The sequence below is a fragment of the Thermobia domestica genome, chromosome 2, assembly GCF_964235325.1.
Source record: "Thermobia domestica chromosome 2, izTheDome1.hap1.1, whole genome shotgun sequence".
NCBI classification, from domain to species: Eukaryota; Metazoa; Arthropoda; class Insecta; order Zygentoma; family Lepismatidae; genus Thermobia; species Thermobia domestica.
The window spans coordinates 22264558-22285532 of NC_137455.1; the positions used below are offsets into that span (position 1 = coordinate 22264558).

Here is a 20975-nt window from a genome sequence, read left to right on the forward strand (position 1 = left end):
CTGTTTCTGTTCTACTTTGACTTTTATTTTAGTACTCAGGCGATAATTATGTTCTATTTCTTAACTTTGAGCATTCTTTTACATATGGAAAGATTCTTTAACGTATTTAATGTTCCATTACGTATGGAGAGCTAAATGACAAACAAGCATGTGCTGACATTAAAAAAAAAAAGTTTCGAAATATTGTATCATTAAGTATTTCAATCAATGTTGCTTTTTTAAACACTTGGTAACAAGTCTTATTATATTTAAAAGAAGAAAAACAAATCTGCAAACTTTTTCCCGATTGCAAAGGCTGGCTTGGAGGTTCGAACCTGGCTTACTTTTTCCCGAAGATACCCGAAGCTGGACTTAGAAAATTATTGCCTCAAAACACCAATAAAGAATGCGCTCAACCTTTTTGAGACAAGGTGTACATGAATGGTAGCAGACAGTCATTAGATTGAAACAGTGTCAGAAATGGTTCCAGCATAACCGACACAGACAGTAAAAAGTTTAGCTTCACACTAAGGAGTTTATCTTTCAGGAACTCTTGCACCTTTCCAAAGTTCTTTGATGCAGCTGGATTTTTTTTTTCTACGCTTTCTACATACTTTTTTAATGCATCAAGAACTTCAATGGCTCGCTGGAAAACATCCGAGTTTTGTGTCCACCTGATTAGCAGAATTTTTTCGGGAACTTTGTTGATCCAGAATAATGAATAAAATCAGCTCTTCTGCTGGGAAAGTCCTTAAAGAGATAATAAGCTGAGCGACAAAGTGTGTGCATTTCCCATCCAGTTTTTTCATGAGCAGTTTTGTATGAGCCATGTACAGTGTGCAATGTACAAGTCCCTGTGTCAAGCATTTCAGGATTGTCTGGAGATAATTCATCCTTCGACATGTTCTTCATATCTGTCAAAAATCGGTGGTTGGCATTTGGACCATCTATAGAAATTTGGATTATGTTGAGAGAAAGTCCAAACTTCCCCAAAGCTATTCTAAATGCTTCACTTAAATCCACAGCCGTTGAGTGTCCAAGAAAGGCAGACGTCAAATAGCTTGTTGATACAGAATTTGCGTCACTGTTCCAATACCGAAGAACAATATCCATTTGTCCTCGCTGAGCCACTTTATTTAGACTATCATCAAATGATACGGCGTACCATAAAGAAGTTTAACTTCACGAACAACCAAATTCTGGAAGTAGGGACCTAAACCATAGGTTATCATGTATGCTAGCTTATCTTTTTGCATATGGAATTTCTGAGCTATGGCGCTATCACTAAACATAACAGAAAACAAGTCCGATGCAGCGGCTACACTGCGATCTGATAAATGACTAGAAACTTTGCATAATGCCCACAAAATTTCAGCTTTTGTTACTTCATCACCAATCATGAATTGCTTATGCATAGAAGTTGCACAACCAGCAGATGCAGTGCTCAGTTCTACATCATGTGATTCTCTTCCTGGTAATGAAACAGAGCTGCTGGTTGCAGCTTCAGCAGGGTCCTTAAAAAGTAATAATCTCTGCTTGCCTGTCACCAAAGAAGAAGCAAGTTCATAGTGCTTTTTGCCCTTAGCATGCAATTTAACTGAAGCATTGCCACTACAACTCAAACGTTGAACTGCAGGCAGAACAAGATGCTTTGTATTTGTCGTCTGTCACTGGTCGTAGCCACAATTTCCATAATGGGTCAGCATTGAACCACGCCTCACTAAATTTGCACTTTCCAGGCATTATTAAACTCCAATCTGAAAGTAAAAGAAAAACTATAGGCAGGTGTTTGATCCGATGGTTCCTGGACATGGTGAACCCATGATAGTTTGCCATTGCCTTAAATGGGATGATGATGACGTACTAAGGACAGGACCTACAGCTTATCATGGGATCCGAACCACTTCTGTCACCAACGGGAATCGAACGCGAGACCCCTTGATTACAAGGCAACGAGCTTAACCACTCATCCACAGGGGGCACTTTCTTTCAATACTGGGATGTAATTTATTCAAGTAGGGTTTAATTTACTGTCTCGAGAAAATGCACACTATTAATTCTTAATCAATCGTTATGCCATTTGAATTTCTTAAATATTTACTCTTATCATTGTAATAGTAAAATATGGAATTAAAAAAAAAACGCAGTGTTTTTGACTGTTTATTTTGAATCAAGGTCATACTCCACTCTCTAGGAGTGAGGTTGGGAGGGGGCGAGATTTTAAAAGTAATCAAAAACGACCGATATTAGTGTTGAATTCATAGTTTTCGAGGTCTCTGAGTTTAACGATATCAGTTTTCATGATGTTTAAGTTCATCGTCACCCCTTGGGGTGGGGGTAGGAGAGGATGACTTTTTCAGATAAGATAGCTAATTAGTAACTACTGTAATTAGAGCGAATTAAAAACATTAACATATTTTCTCGTGCTTGCACGGAACTATGCGGGTTGCTAGTCTTAAATATCACTTATTGTGAATCTTAAAGAAAGAATCTAAAATTCTGCCGCCTTGTGCTCGAGCACAGAATAGCACTTACCTAAATACAGGCCTGCTCTTACCAGTGAATCACTTTATACTGTATTTGAAGTTTTAATTCTGAGTATAATTATCCATCTAGCAGAAATTTGTCTGAAATTAAGCACTCAGAGAACTGCCCAAAGACAAAACAAATTATAAAAGAAATTCGTTTTAAAAAAAATAGATCATCAAATTTAAAATCTGCAAACTCAAACGAATAATATTATTTGCATAAGTCTAAAAGCCCAAAAATACACAATTTACATTTTTTAGAAGTAAAGAAATAGCAGATCAGAAAGCTGGACAGTAAAAAGTTGTTACTATATTACAGAGACTAAAAGATGAAATGGGGAGCAGCTAGGAAGACAGTAAAGTACCAGTTAGCCAGCACTAACTGGTGGGGGAAATTCTCACAATTACTGACCTGATACAACTGTTTCAGTACATGCAGTATGAGGTATAAAAGTATGAAGTATAAAAATATACTCTGAGATTTCAGATTTTCATGACCAGTTGGGTAAATAAAGGACTTTTTCATGGCTTTCATGACCACTAGGCAAAATATATGACTTTTTCATTACTTTCATGACTTTCATGACCAGTAGACACCCTGTTATGGTAACTAAAATTAATTTTGTTTCTTATGCAAACTATTAAAAAACTACATAAAACAGTCAACGCGAGAAAATTATCTATTACTGAAGATGTCAGTATATGCCAGTAAATGTTCTTTTTGGTTTTCATACTGAATAATTCAAAGAAAGAAAAATGTTTATGCCCAATTACTTGATTATCAACATTAAAATTACTTATTGGGATTATTCTTATCCATATTCTACTAAGGGAGACTGATATATTTAAATAATTCTTACGCGTGTATTCTAGTTATATATATATTAATGTGTTCTTTGTATTAACTTCGCAGGCATCAGTCCACAAAGGGCTCTGGTCGCCTTTTAGTAGAGTGTTTCGATCTAAAGTGAAGTATTCTCATCAGCCCCCCCTCGCCGTTATCTTTCCAAACCGTAATTCGCCGTTTCTAAACCGTAGTAAACTATCTCTTAACTCAAGTAGTTCCACTGCCTTACAATGCTGAATCAACGACGAAAACTCAGCTCCTTCATTGGGAATCAAAGCCGTGACCAGGCACACCAAATATAAACACTCCTATCATTCAGCTACACTATGGCACATGAAATATACATACCAGATTATAGTAACTTTCACACAATTAACTAACTACCTAATAATGTTCCTTTCAATGTAATGTATGCAATGTATATTTCTTTCCAATATTTCGAAAGATCCCTCGGCCATTTTTCCGACAAGGTTAGTTTTTTTTTTTTTTTTTTTTTTTTTTTAATCCACAGTCTTCACATTATTATTGTATGTCAACAGTGGTAAAAAAAAAATACTTGCACAATATTTTTAATCGATACTAGTGGTTTATCTACCTCCCCCGTAAATATCAATTACTCCATTTATTAGAATGTAACAGTTAAGTATGTAGATTTAACATTAGTGCACTAATTTTTAATTACTAAAACATGTTAATTTATGTTTTTAGGGATCACTTCCAATGCAACCTTAAACAAGTACTTCACCATGTTGAATCAACCAAAAACTATTTCGAATTTATGTGTTCACAATGAAGCCAGATCAACAGCACTTTTTAATTCTAGTGATCAATGAAGCCAGATCAACAGTACTTTTTAATTCTAGTGATCAATGAATCCAGATCAACAGTACTTTTTAATTCTAGTGATCAATGACGCCAGATCAACAGTACTTTTTAATTCTAGTGATCAATGACGCCAGATCAACAGTACTTTTTAATTCTAGTGATCAATGACGCCAGATCAAAAGTACTTTTTAATTCTAGTGATCAATGAAGCCAGATCAACAGTACTTTTTAATTCTAGTGATCAATGACGCCAGATCAACAGTACTTTTTAATTCTAGTGATCAATGAAGCCAGATCAACAGTACTTTTTAATTCTAGTGATCAATGAAGCCAGATCAACAGTACTTTTTAATTCTAGTGATCAATGAAGCCAGATCAACAGTACTTTTTAATTCTAGTGATCAATGACGCCAGATCAACAGTACTTTTTAATTCTAGTGATCAATGACGCCAGATCAAAAGTACTTTTTAATTCTAGTGATCAATGAAGCCAGATCAACAGTACTTTTTAATTCTAGTGATCAATGAAGCCAGATCAACAGTACTTTTTAATTCTAGTGATCAATGAAGCCAGATCAACAGTACTTTTTAATTCTAGTGATCAATGACGCCAGATCAAAAGTACTTTTTAATTTCTAGTGATCAATGAAGCCAGATCAACAGTACTTTTTAATTCTAGTGATCAATGAAGCCAGATCAACAGTACTTTTTAATTCTAGTGATCAATGAAGCCAGATCAACAGTACTTTTTAATTCTAGTGATCAATGAAGCCAGATCAACAGTGCTTTTTAATTCTAGTGATCAATGAAGCCAGATCAACAGTACTTTTTAATTCTAGTGATCAATGACGCCAGATCAAAAGTACTTTTTAATTCTAGTGATCAATGACGCCAGATCAAAAGTACTTTTTAATTCTAGTGATCAATGACGCCAGATCAAAAGTACTTTTTAATTCTAGTGATCAATGACGCCAGATCAACAGTACTTTTTAATTCTAGTGATCAATGACGCCAGATCAACAGTACTTTTTAATTCTAGTGATCAATGAAGCCAGATCAAAAGTACTTTTTAATTCTAGTGATCAATGAAGCCAGATCAACAGTACTTTTTAATTCTAGTGATCAATGAAGCCAGATCAACAGTACTTTTTAATTCTAGTGATCAATGACGCCAGATCAATAGTACTTTTTAATTCTAGTGATCAATGACGCCAGATCAACAGTACTTTTTAATTCTAGTGATCAATGACGCCAGATCAACAGTACTTTTTAATTCTAGTGATCAATGAAGCCAGATCAACAATACTTTTTAATTCTAGTGATCAATGAAACCAGATCAACTACTTTTTAATTCTAGTGATCAATGAAGCCAGATCAACAGTACTTTTTAATTCTAGTGATCAATGAAACCAGATCAACAGTACTTTTTAATTCTAGTGATCAATGAAACCAGATCAACAGTACTTTTTAATTCTAGTGATCAATGACGCCAGATCAACAGTACTTTTTAATTCTAGTGATCAATGAAGCCAGATCAACAGTACTTTTTAATTCTAGTGATCAATGACGCCAGATCAACAGTACTTTTTAATTCTAGTAATCAATGAAGACAGATCAACAGTACTTTTTAATTCTAGTGATCAATGAAGCCAGATCAACAATAGTTTTATTTTTGTAATGCTGATGAATTTTTGTGTCTAACCTGAAACAATGTAATGAAGTTATTTATAGTTATTAAGTTTATTTTTATTGATATAATTGGCAATAATGCCATCCCAATCCTTATCCAGATTCTTTTTTCAGTATTTAGCAACGGATCTTTTGTTCTTATGTAATAAAACGCTTCAATAAACTTATTTCGATATTAGATGTAGCACTGCATAAAACTTTCAAATTCTGTACTGTGTGTTTACCAGTATGTAGATGTTTTGACAAACCTAATATAACTTCTTTATGGTCACGGGACTCCCTTGTGTGTTCTTTTAGCCTCGTGCCAATGTTTCTTTTTGTCATCCAATGTAGGTAACGTCACAACATGAACAAAAAACCTGGTAAATACCACTTAACGTTTTTTTTTTCCCTTCTTTTTTCTACGAAATAAATTTCGTATTGACTTAATGATCTTTCAATATTTCTAAGTGGTTTTAAGCTAACTTTTAAGTTATGTTTTTTATATATTTTTTCTTTCATAATTAGGTGAGCAGTTAATCAACTGTAACAATGTATTCTATAATATATGCTCAATAAGTAACTTTTACCTATAATTTCGGGGAATATCTTGCATTTCCTACATTTCAGCTCTCTCCTGGAGCCTCGATCACGGAGGTTAAAAACAGGGTCGAGCAGTGACAGAAAATTCATTGTCCAAGCAGCTCGTCACTCATCAAATAGTAGAGTAATACACTGTAACATTGCAGATTGAACTGAATATTCTTTTGCTTTGAAATACCAGTTTTGTATGCTCGCAATCTTCCACCATAAACAAAAGAATATACAAATTGAATCTGTCATGTCACCATTTGATGACTGACCAGCTGCTTGGGTACTGTTTTTTCGCACTGCTCGACTCTGGTGAGTCAGTTCCAGTTACTTTTCATGTGTTTTTACTACCATTTCTCCTGTTTTTAATCTCCGTGATCAAGGCTCCATGGGAGAGCCGATAACTAGGAAAAGTGTTTTCATGAATTATAGATAACTAAGTGAAATGATCGTAAGAATTCCAGAGTGTGCCATTATCTTGTCTCTGATTTTGCTGCTTTTCTGCGCTCCAATAACTACAACATGAAACGCTTAATGAAAGAAATGTAAGCACTTCTTACCTCGTCTGGACTAGAAGCCTGATACAGTACGTTCTGACGAGAATGTTGATCTGCCTCAGTCTCACAGCTTTCTTCGTTTTCATTCTCATAGACAGGTGTTACATTATGGCATAATGCAACAGCTTTCACAGCCTCCTGCACTCTCGTTACTTCAGATCTTCTCATTTTAGTTGCCGAACTCACTTTGCTTGGAGTGGACCCCGAACTTGTTTCACTTGATTGTTGGGCGTAAGCAATTTGCAAATGAGATGTCACCTGGAAACAATAAGAAGACAGTTTTTTAACAGTATATACTACCAGCAATTTTTTTATGTACATTTTTAGAATTAATTTATTTACTACTATGCATGCCTAACCAAATTTACTATACTGGAGACACTCAACTACAACCAAAACTGAACTCCTCTCCGAACCAAGAATTATTGCTGTGACCAGATAATGCCACAGGAGGAGGAGACGAGATTAAGAATACTTATTATTCCAACTAACTTTCTTACTGCAGTATTTCATTTGACATTTTTGTCCCTCAAAAATATTGAGTTAAAAAATAAGACCAACATCACTCTGTATTATTAAATAGTGTTCAGAAAATATTACTAAATGGAACAGATTTTATTGTCAATGTATACTCCTCACAAAAAGTTTTGGATATTGTTATATTAAGAAACGTATGCGATAGATACGGTGTCTTGTTGACGAAAATACGACAACGTTGAGCAAACAGACAAATATCAAACACTGTTCATTTTAAGTTAACAGACGTTGCTGCCCGCGCTCAATTTCTCCGGTCTATGTACTTGTATTATTGACTAAATAGGTAGCAGGATTTGTCTATAGAGTAGTGCACACGTCAAATAACTGTTCACAATGTCGATTCCGCAGTTTGATCCAACTAAAATTGTAATATTGTTGGAAGGTGATACACAGGCCGGAGTTGCGAACGTTATTGGGATAAGGCAAGTTGTAGTCGCAAAAACGGGGAAACGTTTCAAGGTGACCACCACTGTACATGACCGATGTAGGTATGGTCGTTCAAGAGTGACAACACGTCAACAAGGAAACTATATCCATATAATAGCACTTGGTGATCCACGAAGACTCCCTATGAATTACTTTACAACCTAGTACAGGTATCTTGCCGTCCGTATCTCAACCCGGTGCAATGTATGTGTCTACGGCCTTGCCATCGGATATGAAGATGTGTCCTTCAGAATCTACTTTAACATTTCTAAAATACAATTTTTTTTATATATATATATATATACTTAATATGTCACAAATAATTTTTAAGATCTACTATCCCAAAACATTTATTCTTATTTATACATATAAAAGTATTTAGAACTTTTTCTTGAAAAACTAAAATATTACACTTATCCCTCGTTTTTAACGGACTGAAAGGGAGAAACCGAGGTTCCGTTGTTGCCGATTGTCCGTAATTTCCAACACTAAATTTCCAGTGGCCAATATTCACAAGTACATTTATCCAATCTGACAGTGTAAAATATCTGGTACACTGTAAATATACACTATAATACAGTGCACTCAGCAATTAGTCAGAACTTCCAGCATTTTTTTTTTTAAATCAGAACTTACTGCATTTTTATTTTAAAATCAGAACTTACAACATATTTAGTTTAAAATCAGAACTTACAGCATATTTAGTTTAAATCAGAACCTAGTTTTGGATGCTTCAGATTTTGTTTGTTGCTTCCGATATCTGTTAAATGAAGGTCCGTAAAACTGAGGAATGAGTGTACTATATTTTTAGTTTTTTTCAGTCCACAAGACATTCTATTTTCAGATGGTACGCTTGCAGCAATTCAATTACACTTGACTTCCGAGCATATCTACCTATATTCAATAACAAATAAATTTTTAATAGTGGTTTCATACCTCATCAAACGTTTCCGTACCATAGGAGACTGTACCCAAATGAAGCTTCTTGAAGACCATCTCATTCTGAGTAAGCGTCCCCGTTTTATCGCTCAGCAGATAAACGATTCGACCTAGTTCTTCAGGAATGGTTGTCGACCTAACCACAGTGCCTATTATTTCCTTGTCTTTTTGTATGGACCACGAATAAAATGCTTTCCCCATATCAAGATTAACACGTAAACTGTAAAATAAATGTATATACTTAGAAGACTAAAATTTTGACAAGTAAAATATTAAGTAATTAGTGCAAAGAACCTTTGTGAAGTCACTTTTTTTTTAAGGTTTAATCCAACTGTTTATCAGAAGGTTTCCGATATTACATGATTTATGGAAAGTTTTCAACAATTTCACAAAAATATTCTTCACATTACATTTAAAAATTTAAGAGAGTATATTGCAGTTGCTTAATAATTCAAGTAATTAAGTCCTAACTTAAAAACTATGTAATCTTATAAGTTAATAGTTACAATTGCGTTTTAATGATTAACACAATTCTACAAAATTGGTTCTACATTTCATTTATCGTTACAAAAGGATAGTGCAACATGTTTACAGTAAAAAGGAGGGGAAAAAGATCATTGAAAAGAGAAGGAAGCTGTTCGAGTACAAGGCGCTTACATTAACATGCGTTTTAATCTCCTCATTATCCAATTGGTCACACACAGTAAGAGCAAGATGGCATTGTGAGAGGAGACAACAGTTACATGTGAGTTACTCTGAGCTATTGTTGAAGGAGCCTTGTTTGCTGAAATCCTATATAGTACAATTTAGATGCAGTATTATTATTACTTTTTTTCCACAAATTATCTGGTACCACATTTTTGCAGTCTTATGATCAATCAAAGTGAGTAAGATAACATGAGGACTTTTAATGCTTTTTTCACTATTGTTTTTTCATAATAGAAAAATGAAATGAAAATTTTGAAATGAAATTTTTGAGTTTTACGTCCCACGGTTATGCCGGTTAGGCTAAAGGAGACGGTGATTATGAGTAATGAATGAAATGGTGGAATGAAGAAAGTGGGAGGAAACGGGAGAACCCCGAGAAAACTCACGCACACGGTGTTTGTCCACCACAAAGTTCACTTGGCGGGAGCATGGTTTGAACCCGGGACATCAAGCACCAGAGGTGAACGCTCTACCACTGAGCCACCGCGGCTCCTTTTTCATAATAGAGTTATCTATAAATAACCAATTATACTAATTCTTATACTTCTCTGATTCTGAGCAAGATAATAACTGCAAAGCTTGTGAATCAGTGATGACGCCATAGAAGGGGACTAGATGAGCGCCCTCTTGTGGCTACGCCCTACCCTTACCACATGTTATGTCTAGTAATATAAAATTATCCTTTTCGGTATACAAAAAAAAAAAAAAAACTTTAAAAAATTCTCTGCCCCTCCGTTAGTCCCCCCCTTTCCCCCCACACCAAAAGAATTAAAGCTGTCATCATCACTAGTTATAAATACCTATTCTGTATTAATATTACACGTACAACATATTCCCCTCAACTGTAACGATTTTATGCAATCTCATCTTAAAATTCTACACGAATTTGTTTGCACAAAAAAGGGGGGGGGGGAGAAATGGGTGTTCTGAAACTGACTAAGTTGTTCTAAAAGTACGAAACAAATAATCATGATTTATTAACCGCTTGGCGCACTTAATATGTACCATTATATACTGAAAATTACTTTGAAATTTGCTGGGTAGGTTTTATGCCACTCTGCGAGTTCCGTGAGAACTTGAAACTTCTCATCTTTCATCCTAAACTTACGAACGCTGAGTACATTTTTTCTGTATTGACTTATTAAGTGAAATTTAATATTAATTATTAGTTTAAGTATGCATACTCATGTAATTTTATGAAAATGAATAATAAAAGGACCAGGACTCGAACCTGGGATATTCGGCATACCGTGCCGATGCGTTAACTACATGCCATTCAATCCGCTTCCCAAAACAGCCACACGTTCGCTCACTTCTGAAGTCGGTGCTCTTCACTCAGATCACATGGCTTGTACAGTCCACAGCAAAAAGCCTGCAACATGAGCATGTAAGTTTACTGTAAAACGACGAAGTCTTTTGCTCCAAAATAAGTTTGCAGGCGAGGAAGCCGAGGTTTCTCCTGGCGTGATTCGTGCCACTTAGACGTTATGTTGATTCCCTGCGCTGTTAGGCGTAGTTTCACAATAAACTTACATGCTCATGTTGTAGTTTTTTTGCTGCGGACTGTGCCAAAGCCTAGTTACTGTGCTTGAACAATCCAATCCAATGTCCATATATTGAGAACACCTTTTGATGGTTGTGATTTCATATATATTAATCAAAGCAGGAAGTAGGACAAAGGATCCTAATTGAATTTAGAAAAAAGGCAGCCTACATAGACAATGGGATTAGATAGTAAGTGCTAAAAATCAAAAGCTTTAATAAATTTCCGCACAATATACATTTTGGCACCAAGAGATCAGCACAGATCAAGCTTAGTGATAGACCAGAAACAAAACAAACAAAAAAGAAAAAAAAAATCTTAAAATTAGCTACTGCAACGTTGGATACTACTCGAGTTAAGTACAAATGGTCGCCTATGTTAAGTTTGATATTCTCCTGCAGAATTATTCATTTGGTGTTGATAGAAAAAGAAGTATACTGAGCTGCAAATACAGAAATCAGAAGGATATAAATCGATGTAGTTCGATGAAATTTTGAGAAACTAGTCTGAGAATGTTCACAGCAAGTTTGAGGACAAAATATCGCTGGCTATAAATAACACTGCACATCAAGGTAGGTCAATACGAATTCTATTATCAATTATTAGCTTACTAAATGATCAAATAACGTACAACTAAGATGAACGGAAGTTCTAAAACATAAGCAAAAATTAAAAATTGAAAAGAATACTGAAGAGTACATGACAGTCCACTTACCTGATTGGAATAATGTACGAAAACAACAATACAAAACGGAACATGTATCTGTACCAAGGACCATTAAATCCTTTCAAGCACATCATTACTAGAGCTAGGGCTATCACAGCACAAAATAATACCTGCAAATAATACCAATTCATTAATATTGTTATATCATCTAAATAAAGTAATTTATTACAAAGCCTGTTGTATTTCCGTAAGCAACAAAATTCTACCTTTTCTGATTCAATGATTTTAAAGCTTCTCGCTTCATTATCTTAAATTTATTAAGAGTCTATCAAGAGCTAACTAGTATTTTATCACTGTTATCAAAGATCCTTAACGATTTCGCAATAAGGAGCGTAAGGTTCGATTAATGTTTTTCACAGATTTTTTTTTTTTTTTTTAATGACATCATATAAACAACGAAATGGCAGCTACAGTGAAAACCAATGTAATCACTCTACTTTCATCTATAAGGTATCCACTGAGTTTCAATTTCAAAATTCCAGTATATTTCCAGTATATTCAGTATAACTATCAGCAAAATTCCATTACCTAATACAATTTTTATTTTTATTCTATTTTATTTTTTTTTTTTTTATTTTTATTTATTTATTTTTTGAATAATCACCCTCTTGATGATTTCACGTTTGTAATTGTTTTACCATCAAATGAATATTTTTATTTTTAATAAATTTAGTTATCCTTGATTTCTTTGAAATACAAATGATTAGGCATATGTAGCTGCTCATGAAAGCACTGAAATCTGCAAGCAATGTGCCACATTCATATACCAAGCATTAAAACTGGCACTCAGTTTCCCATCATTGGGCATACTTTGACTGACTAGTTTGAACCCTGTATACTGTATTTGAAGTATTGCATATAGAATAATGCATCCATTATTATTATACGTGACGTATTAATAAAAAAGAAGAAAGAAGAATAAAGCGAAAACTGAAAACATTATTAGTAGAAAGGGGAAGTTTGCGACTATCTGCAATCCTAAAAGAGATAGCGTCACCTCTCAACACCGGATCATTAGGGAAAATCACAATTTATTATTTCAGTAACTGTACTGTATTACGTAAGTATTGTTGTTCTATAAAATCACTTTTTTTTCACGAGCTGAAGCTCAATTTCACTACTTTCCTTTGACCGACAACCTCAATTCATGACTTTCATGGCCTGTAAACACTCTGCTCCGAAGCCTTATACAGTGAGCCTGGAGCATTATTTGTATTATATAAATGTATTTATATTATAACTTGTATAAATAATTGTGTATTATTCTATTCTAGTTATAATGCAAGATTGTTATTACCCTGGACTTTTGGGAGTTTAAAAATACAGGGTAGATTATAAAGAATAATATTTGTATATTTCATAATTTTTCCAGTATGTGAATCAAATTTACAGTCTATTTTCAGTATTTCCAGTATCAAAATTAAATTCCAGTATTTCAAGTATTTCCAGTATCAGTAGACACCCTGATCTACTTCCACAGTAAACATGTTTCACACCTAAAACAACCTAAGGCCTTACATTCAGTTGCAATGCCTTACGTATATTTTCTGTTCAGAATTATGCAAATAGTTATTCATTTAGTATTACTATGAATATAAAAATTGGAGCATTAAAAGTGGTTTCGTAATTAGAAGCAGACGCTTTCTTAATACTGATAATAATTTGTCAACAGTGACGATCGCTTCTGAGAGTCGTGCACGTAGAGTTTGAGAACGTCCAAGATTTTTGAGGGAAACTAAAATGACAACTTGCGTGCATGCTTATCCCCTGTAGGCTAAAGGAAACGAGCGATTCCCAGAAATAAAGGATTATGAAAGAATTGGTGGAATGAGAATGAGGGTGAAAATAGGAGAACACCGAGAAAATCCACGAAGTTGTCTACACACTCACATGGTTTTGGATCGGGCTCCCAACACACGAAGTGAGCACTCTACCAGTGACGCACTATTCCCCTTTATATTGATACCTCTATATTGAAAGGTTTTGAAGATAGTTGCTTTAATGATGACCGATTGTGAAAGTATTGGAGGTGTGATTCCAGAACGTTCTAGATATTTTGGGAAAGTTAGACGTTAATAGAGAACATCTGTAATACACTTGAGGTTGAAAGAGGATAGAGAGCTAATGAGTTCTGGAACATATGCAGGGAGTTTTGGAAGTAAGATATGTTAAAGGGGTGTTACAGGAAGAATGTACGATGTACGACTCTCTGGTGAAATTCCCAGAGTTACTGTGGAAATAAATGGATATTAGAGAATTAGAGAGAAATAGTAAGAAAAAATAAAATTCAATGTGTAACAAATACCAAAGTACACAACAAATTCAATGTGTAAGAAATACTAAAGTGTACAACAAATTAAATGTATAACTAACTAACTCTATGGCCTATGGAACCCGAAGGTTCAATGAGGCATTCACAAAATCTCTCCACTGATTTCTATCCTAAGCCAATTGAATACAGTTTCTACTTTGTAGTCCTATTTCCGCGAGATCCATCTTAATATTGTCCTCCCATATGTCTTCCTAATGGTCGTTTTCCGACTGGTATTCCAGTTAAGACTTTGAAAGCGTTCCTACTTTCTTCCATTCTTGCTACATGACCTGTCTACCTGAGCCTCCTAGACTTGGCCCTAACAATGTTTGGTAAACAGTATAAACTATGCAATTCCTCGTTATGAATTTTCCGCCATTCCCGTTTCTCTTGGCTCCGAATATTCGCCGCAGAATTTTATTTTAAAATATTTTCAGTCTGCGTTCTTCCCTCAGAGTAACTGACCATGTTTCGCAACCATATAGCACAACAGGCATGATTATACGGTAGTTTTGTATATTTTAAGCTTCAAATTCCTCGATGATAAAGATTTTGAACCGAATAATAACACGAATTGCCTGTTTTTAGTCAACATTTAATTCCTTCATTGATATGGTTCAAATATCTAGGTTAACATTGGCCCGAGACATTTGAAAGTATCTACTTTGTCGAAAATATTATTTGATGTTTCGACGCATCCATAATTTGCAGTATTACGATCCCGACGATCTTTCATGTATTTAGTTTTCTCTGCATTTACTTCTACACCTAAATTTACATCACCAGTATACGCCACAACCTGGTGAATACCATTCAACTCTAGGCCTTGGTTGCTATCTTTGGTTTTCCTTATGGCGTATTAAATGTGTAACAATTACCAAAATGCAAAGGAAAAAAATATATACAAATATTTCCATACTAAAAGGTATCACAATAAACCTCGGAGTCTTAGACACAACAATCCGATTTGTTATATCTGAAAATATATCGGAGTAGTCTGGCAAGAATCAACTAAAATTACCCCGATTTAGTCAGAAGAATACAACATACTTTCAGACAGAAAATTCTATACTCGAATTGGGAAATACGTTCAGAAATTAACTCAACTCATATCAAGAGGTAACTTATTTCAGAACTCGAGTACAATAAAGAGTTTGTGTGTAGATTGTGAAAATTATGAAAGTTAAAGTATTATTATACAAAAAGAAGTAAACAGTTTTGCATAACTGATTTCTAGTAGTCATAAACTGAAACTGGTACTACAACGCACTGTTTACTACAGCCAATCACACAACGCACCACTCGTTCAACTAGGTTATGCGCGGTCAGATCATCGAACTTCAACGTTATTATTTCTACTTTTTTAAAACTGGGGTAGAATGGAAGTTTTAGGTGAGTATTGGACTTTTGCTATTAACTTTGTAACTCTTCATGTTGTAGAATCAACACTGAAAATTGTAGTCAAGGAGGGTACCGAACTCCAGGACATCACACACCATAAGCACATAGGCTGGCCATCCTGGAAATTTAGACCTGGAGAGTTATGCAGTGAACGTAAGGAATAATACTTGAATGTAGAACTTACTTTTGTCAACTGGTTTATCTCCATATCAAGCAGACCAACTTTACTTCGGGGCTGAGAATTATTCATTACACTGCGAGTTTCGGAGCCTGTGTATACGACCACGCCAAGTGCAGAACCAGATGCCACCACACAGTTTGCCCATAACGTGTTCTCAACATCCAGAGATTCTTCACCCAAGTAACCATCATGCTAAAAAACATTAAGAATAACAAACACATTTCTGACTAGAGTATATACACTTATTTATTGAAACTAAAATAAAGTGTTACAGTTTCGACAACTTATAGTTATCTTCATCAGACACTAGCTGAAAGAAATATCTTAGAACACTGAAATATATACTCCAAAGAGAAAGACCTAATACTCAATGTTTGGGAAGTCACATGCGTCTTTCTTTTTCGGACTTGCATCTGTTCAATCAGCCACCTGCCTGGACTTTCCTGTCCACCTGTGTTTATCTTTTTCATCTGTAATTCACCTGTTGTTTATAAGTGTCCATCTGCCTCGATAGTACCCTAAAAACTTTCTCTTGTCCTCCCTTGATGCATATTAGTAGAGCAACCAACTTTATGCTTTATACAAGTGTATATTATGCTTTATTTTTCTTTACATTATTCTTTATTATGCTTTTCCTAAATTATGTTTTAATGTGCTATTCCTTCAATTATACTTCATTTTTACCCATTTCTATTGCATATTTATTTTATTTTACTCGTTTTTCTTACAAGCATTAAAAAATGTATATGAAACTATTAATTTTTCCCACTAAAAATTATATCAACACAACATATTATCTCATGTTGTGCAGTTTTCCTTAATCAGTGTTTCGAAAAAGAAACCTGTACCTTCTCATATTTAATAAATTCAGAACAATGAGAACAATATACATAACCGCCTTCTATTCTGAAATGATCAACTGGGAATTCCCTTACTCTGAGATTGCGTATACTCTTGATTTTGGAATAAGCACTACTACTTTTCCCTGTCTTTTAACACAAAGTAAGGGGGAAAAAGTCATTCTGAGCGGAAGGTGCGGAGAGAGGAGGAATTCGAACTTTCCATTGTTACGCGTAAAGGCAATTGGCAGTTGATTAGGGTTGCCAACCGTCCCGATTCTGTCGGAACTGTACCGATTTCTGACTTATTTGTCCCGCGTCCCGACCGGACACTCGTAGGGACGCATATTGTCCCGATTTATCGATTTTTCAAAGTTAATTAATATTTTACTGGGCAATTTTTACAAAGGAATAACTTATTATTTTATACGCACAGTTTTATGTATAAAATCAATTTAACAAATTTGTGTTTTGTTTATGTTAAATAAATTACAATTGTTTGGTTTGAATTTGTTGTATGATGATAGCCAAAGAATAAGACTTGATTTCAGTAATACTTTTTGAGGATAATTCCTTAACAATGTTATGCACTCATTTGTGATAAAAAAAAAGTTCTATATAGTTTTCTTTCTAAACTTTTTTTATATTAAGGGCGCAGACTACTAAATATCCCGTTTTTCGTAAGTGGAAAGAGGTAATAAAATGTAACTTTACCACAATAATAGATAATATTATTCTACACCCGAAAATACGAATCGGAAGAATTTTCAGTGTTGCCATCCACAGAAATTATAGTGTGACCAGAATTTGAATTACTCAAAAATCTAGGTAAAGGCAGCGACTAAAAAAATGTACTCAACGGTAATTGATGACTTATCATGCTGTTTTTGTTTCTTGTTTACTACTTTTTAAATAACATTTCTATTTATTTTATAAACCTTACATAAATTATTACAAAATAAATAAGTTATTACAAAATAAATAGAAAACTATATAGAATAAATTGCAGTTGTTTTAATTTGAATTTGTTGCATATATTGCTTATACTTAATGATGAGCAGTAGGTGGGAAAATAAATAAATAAAAAAGGTGCCGCATTCATCCAGGTTCATGTTATTCAGCTAATTATTTACACTGTTTTCAACGACTACTCGTATGTGTAGTCATTTCCGGGGGGGAAGGGGGTACTCCAACACTGATTGTCTCGTCCCGATTTCTTCTTAAGAAAAGTTGGCAACCCTGCAGTTGATTTCCATTGTTTGCGGCATTGATAAAGCCTTTGTTTATCTGGTTTTTCTTTGACAAAATATATTAACATTTTTTTGCTTTATTACTGCAAGTTATGCTTTCTTATGCTTATAAAATTAGCAAATTTGAATATGTAAAGTGGTCAAAATCACACATATGGTACCAACCATAGGTGAAAAATTCCATTATGCTTTTACTGCTTTTATGCTTTATGGTTGCCTTACATATGTTCATTTAAATTTTTTTCCAGAAGGAAAAATGTAATATAATTTTAGCTCAATGTGTATTAAAAACTTCAAAAACAGGATGAGGTTCCGTAAACGAACTTTCAAGAAAATGAAAGCTAAAAATGACTGTGAAAATGTCCAAATACAATAACAAAATAAGGAACTGCATACAGGTGAAAAGCCAAAAAGCAGGATATATAAACCATAGAAATGGTAAACAAAGGGGTTTTAATGGAGCAGTCCTTTGACAGTCGCTCCATCAGTCAAGACAACTTAGAGTCAACCATCAGAACCTCATCAGGATGGACCTTAAGCCTGTACCGCTATAACCTTCTGTAAGTACTTATTAATTATGCCGAGAAACAACGCATAACAAGTTCGGGCGTGGAGGTCTTCCTCCATGACAGGCAAATTTTTGTTAAATCTGTAAATTCTATATTATTGTCATGACCTTTTTTATGTACTACATATTATTGTCATAACCTTTTCTTTATGTAACTACCTTCATTAAATTATCAAAATGAATCAAAAATAGTATTATCCTACTACCGAGTATAACAATAAGCTATCTCCCACTATCACTTATTCCAATAGTAAACAAAAACCATTATTTTAATTTACGAAACACATATTAGATATAACCTTAAATGTAACAAACTTATACTAAATTGCATTCAAGGAAACACAAAAACAGTGATCAGTGAATGACTTCTGTTTGACAAGAGGTCATGTGTCCTCATCAGACGTCTAGAAAACCATACCCACTCACATTTTTCTTCCATGTTTTAAATTCACTTTGAACTGTTTTAAACTGAAGATGAAACCGGATCTTCCGAAAGCGCTACTTAAAGTACTACTTTCATCTGCGGTGAATACCAGCTTTCTACTTATTTTTCTTTCTAAATATAATCACCGAACGCAATACACATTGACATATTAACATTTCGTTATCATATTCTAATTTTGTAACACTTTCTTATTTCCTATAATAAAAATCAGGGTTGGCTGGTTTAAACCGTTATATATATATATATATATATATATATATATATATATATATATATAAAGGTTAAGCCAAAAGAAAAAAAGAACGAAAAATGCTTTAAATCTGTGAACTTCATGGTGACGTTTCCACATATCAAACCATCTGCATTAGTTTCATCTCCTTTTCACTTTTAATCAAGGCGTCTCATGTTCAATTTTCAATCGAACCACACCCTTTCTTTCAAGTGTAAACCAAGTACCGGTTCGGATGTCAATTTAAGCGAGTCTTTTCCTTGATAACCTCGGTATTACATAAGGATGTTAAGCTTAAACATACGAAACGAAACCAAATTATAGGCCTATATTTGTGTTTTATAAAGAAGCCACGGTTGTTTAAATATATTGATAGAAATTGGCAAAATTTATCGACGCCTACGTAGCTTCTAACATTAGCTTAGGTTGGATTTTCAATTTTAATTTTATTGAATAATATCTATATACTAAATTTTTAATTTAATGTCTCAGTTTTAGCGTACTGATTATGATACGTTGACTTAAAATTTTATGTGTCACGCAATACCAGGAATTTCCCTGATGGCTAAAGCGGGAGTTTCCCGATTTATATATAATTCTGTATAATCGCTACACTTCTGCAACTGTTTATCTTTTTGTCCTTCTGAAATGACTCTTGACATTTATATTAACAAGTATGTAAAGATCAGTACAACGTAATTTATCAGGAGTCCTTCGTGAGTGAGTCGACAAACTCATCGCATTTCTGGCCAATTAGTCCCGGTTTCCAGTCCAAATGGAGGACAATTTCTCTCGGATGTAAGCCGAGAAGCGGTTTGGATTCCGCTTTAAGGTTATGTGACTCCTTCCAGCATAATCCCATTGTTGCATAATAACGGCAAAGCGAAACAAACTTATTTTTGTCCATATGTAATATAAATACATAGAGCAAATTATTTAAACCAAAAAACCTGGTTTAAACTTTAAAAAAAAAGGGTTTAAACCAGAAAAAACAGGTCCTTTGTTTTTTTTTCAAAAAGAAAAAAAAACAGTTTTTGCCAACCCTGATAAAAGTAAACTGTATGTCATTCATACCCTCGTAAAGGTTCCTATAAAACTATGTATGTCCTTTTGTGGCTTTTCTACAAATATGGAAGCATTGATATCAAAAAGTTCCTGATCCGATTCCAGCTTCTGGGTCGCTGGAACTGCTAATCGTAGTTTCCAGTCTGTTTCCCCATCCAACTGATCAGTTCGCACAAAAATTGCACCCGTCTTCTCTGTCGTACGTAGTAACACTAAATCAGCGGGCACTCGCTGGTCTTTATCAACAATTACAAGGTCACCCACACGAAGTTTTGAACTGGGAACTTTCATTGGTCCCTTTCGCGTTAGTTTTGTGTATCGCTGACTGTTCACTTCTTTATCTCTCTGGTGTCGCCGGAAATCATCCACTGCTTCACGACAGATGGTTACCAATAGCACAAAACTCTGTAAGGATACAGAATAATACAACAATATTACATATCACATTATCCTTTGTTTTAACATTAAGTTTATATTTAAACCATTCATTAAAAAGAAAGAGAGAAGAGGAAAAAATTAATTAGTTATATGAAATATTAACTTGCCCGAAGTGTTCCACATCAAACAATTATAAGACAATTCGCCTATATATTGGACATATGTCCATTAGCACCTTTCTTGATCGCTGCATTGTCAGAAGAGACGAAGTTTCTTCTTGCAAAGAGAAAATTATAGGTTACGCCCGAATATAGTAGAATTGTCTTCTGGGTCCTTCCATGTGAAATCAATCAAGCCCAAAACCTCATGATTTCGATGAAACTTGGTTTAGATGTAGGCCCTAATGAAAGATGATCATGCACCAAATTGTAGC

General features: G+C 34.3%; 1 protein-coding gene across 4 annotated transcripts in view; it reads right to left on the bottom strand.

Moving 5' to 3' along the window:
* Positions 1-20975, bottom strand: part of LOC145671200 (putative phospholipid-transporting ATPase IIB) — a 252247-nt gene that overhangs the window by 58763 nt on the left and 172509 nt on the right. For all 4 annotated transcript variants that reach the window (XM_081740065.1, XM_081740057.1, XM_081740074.1 and 1 more), the window contains 5 exons: positions 20174-20569; positions 15772-15960; positions 11864-11985; positions 8895-9117; positions 6999-7253 (listed from right to left, as the gene is read on the bottom strand). In XM_081740065.1, coding sequence (XP_081596191.1) covers positions 6999-7253; positions 8895-9117; positions 11864-11985; positions 15772-15960; positions 20174-20569 — 1185 coding nt within the window. The remainder of the gene's footprint in view (positions 1-6998; positions 7254-8894; positions 9118-11863; positions 11986-15771; positions 15961-20173; positions 20570-20975) is intronic.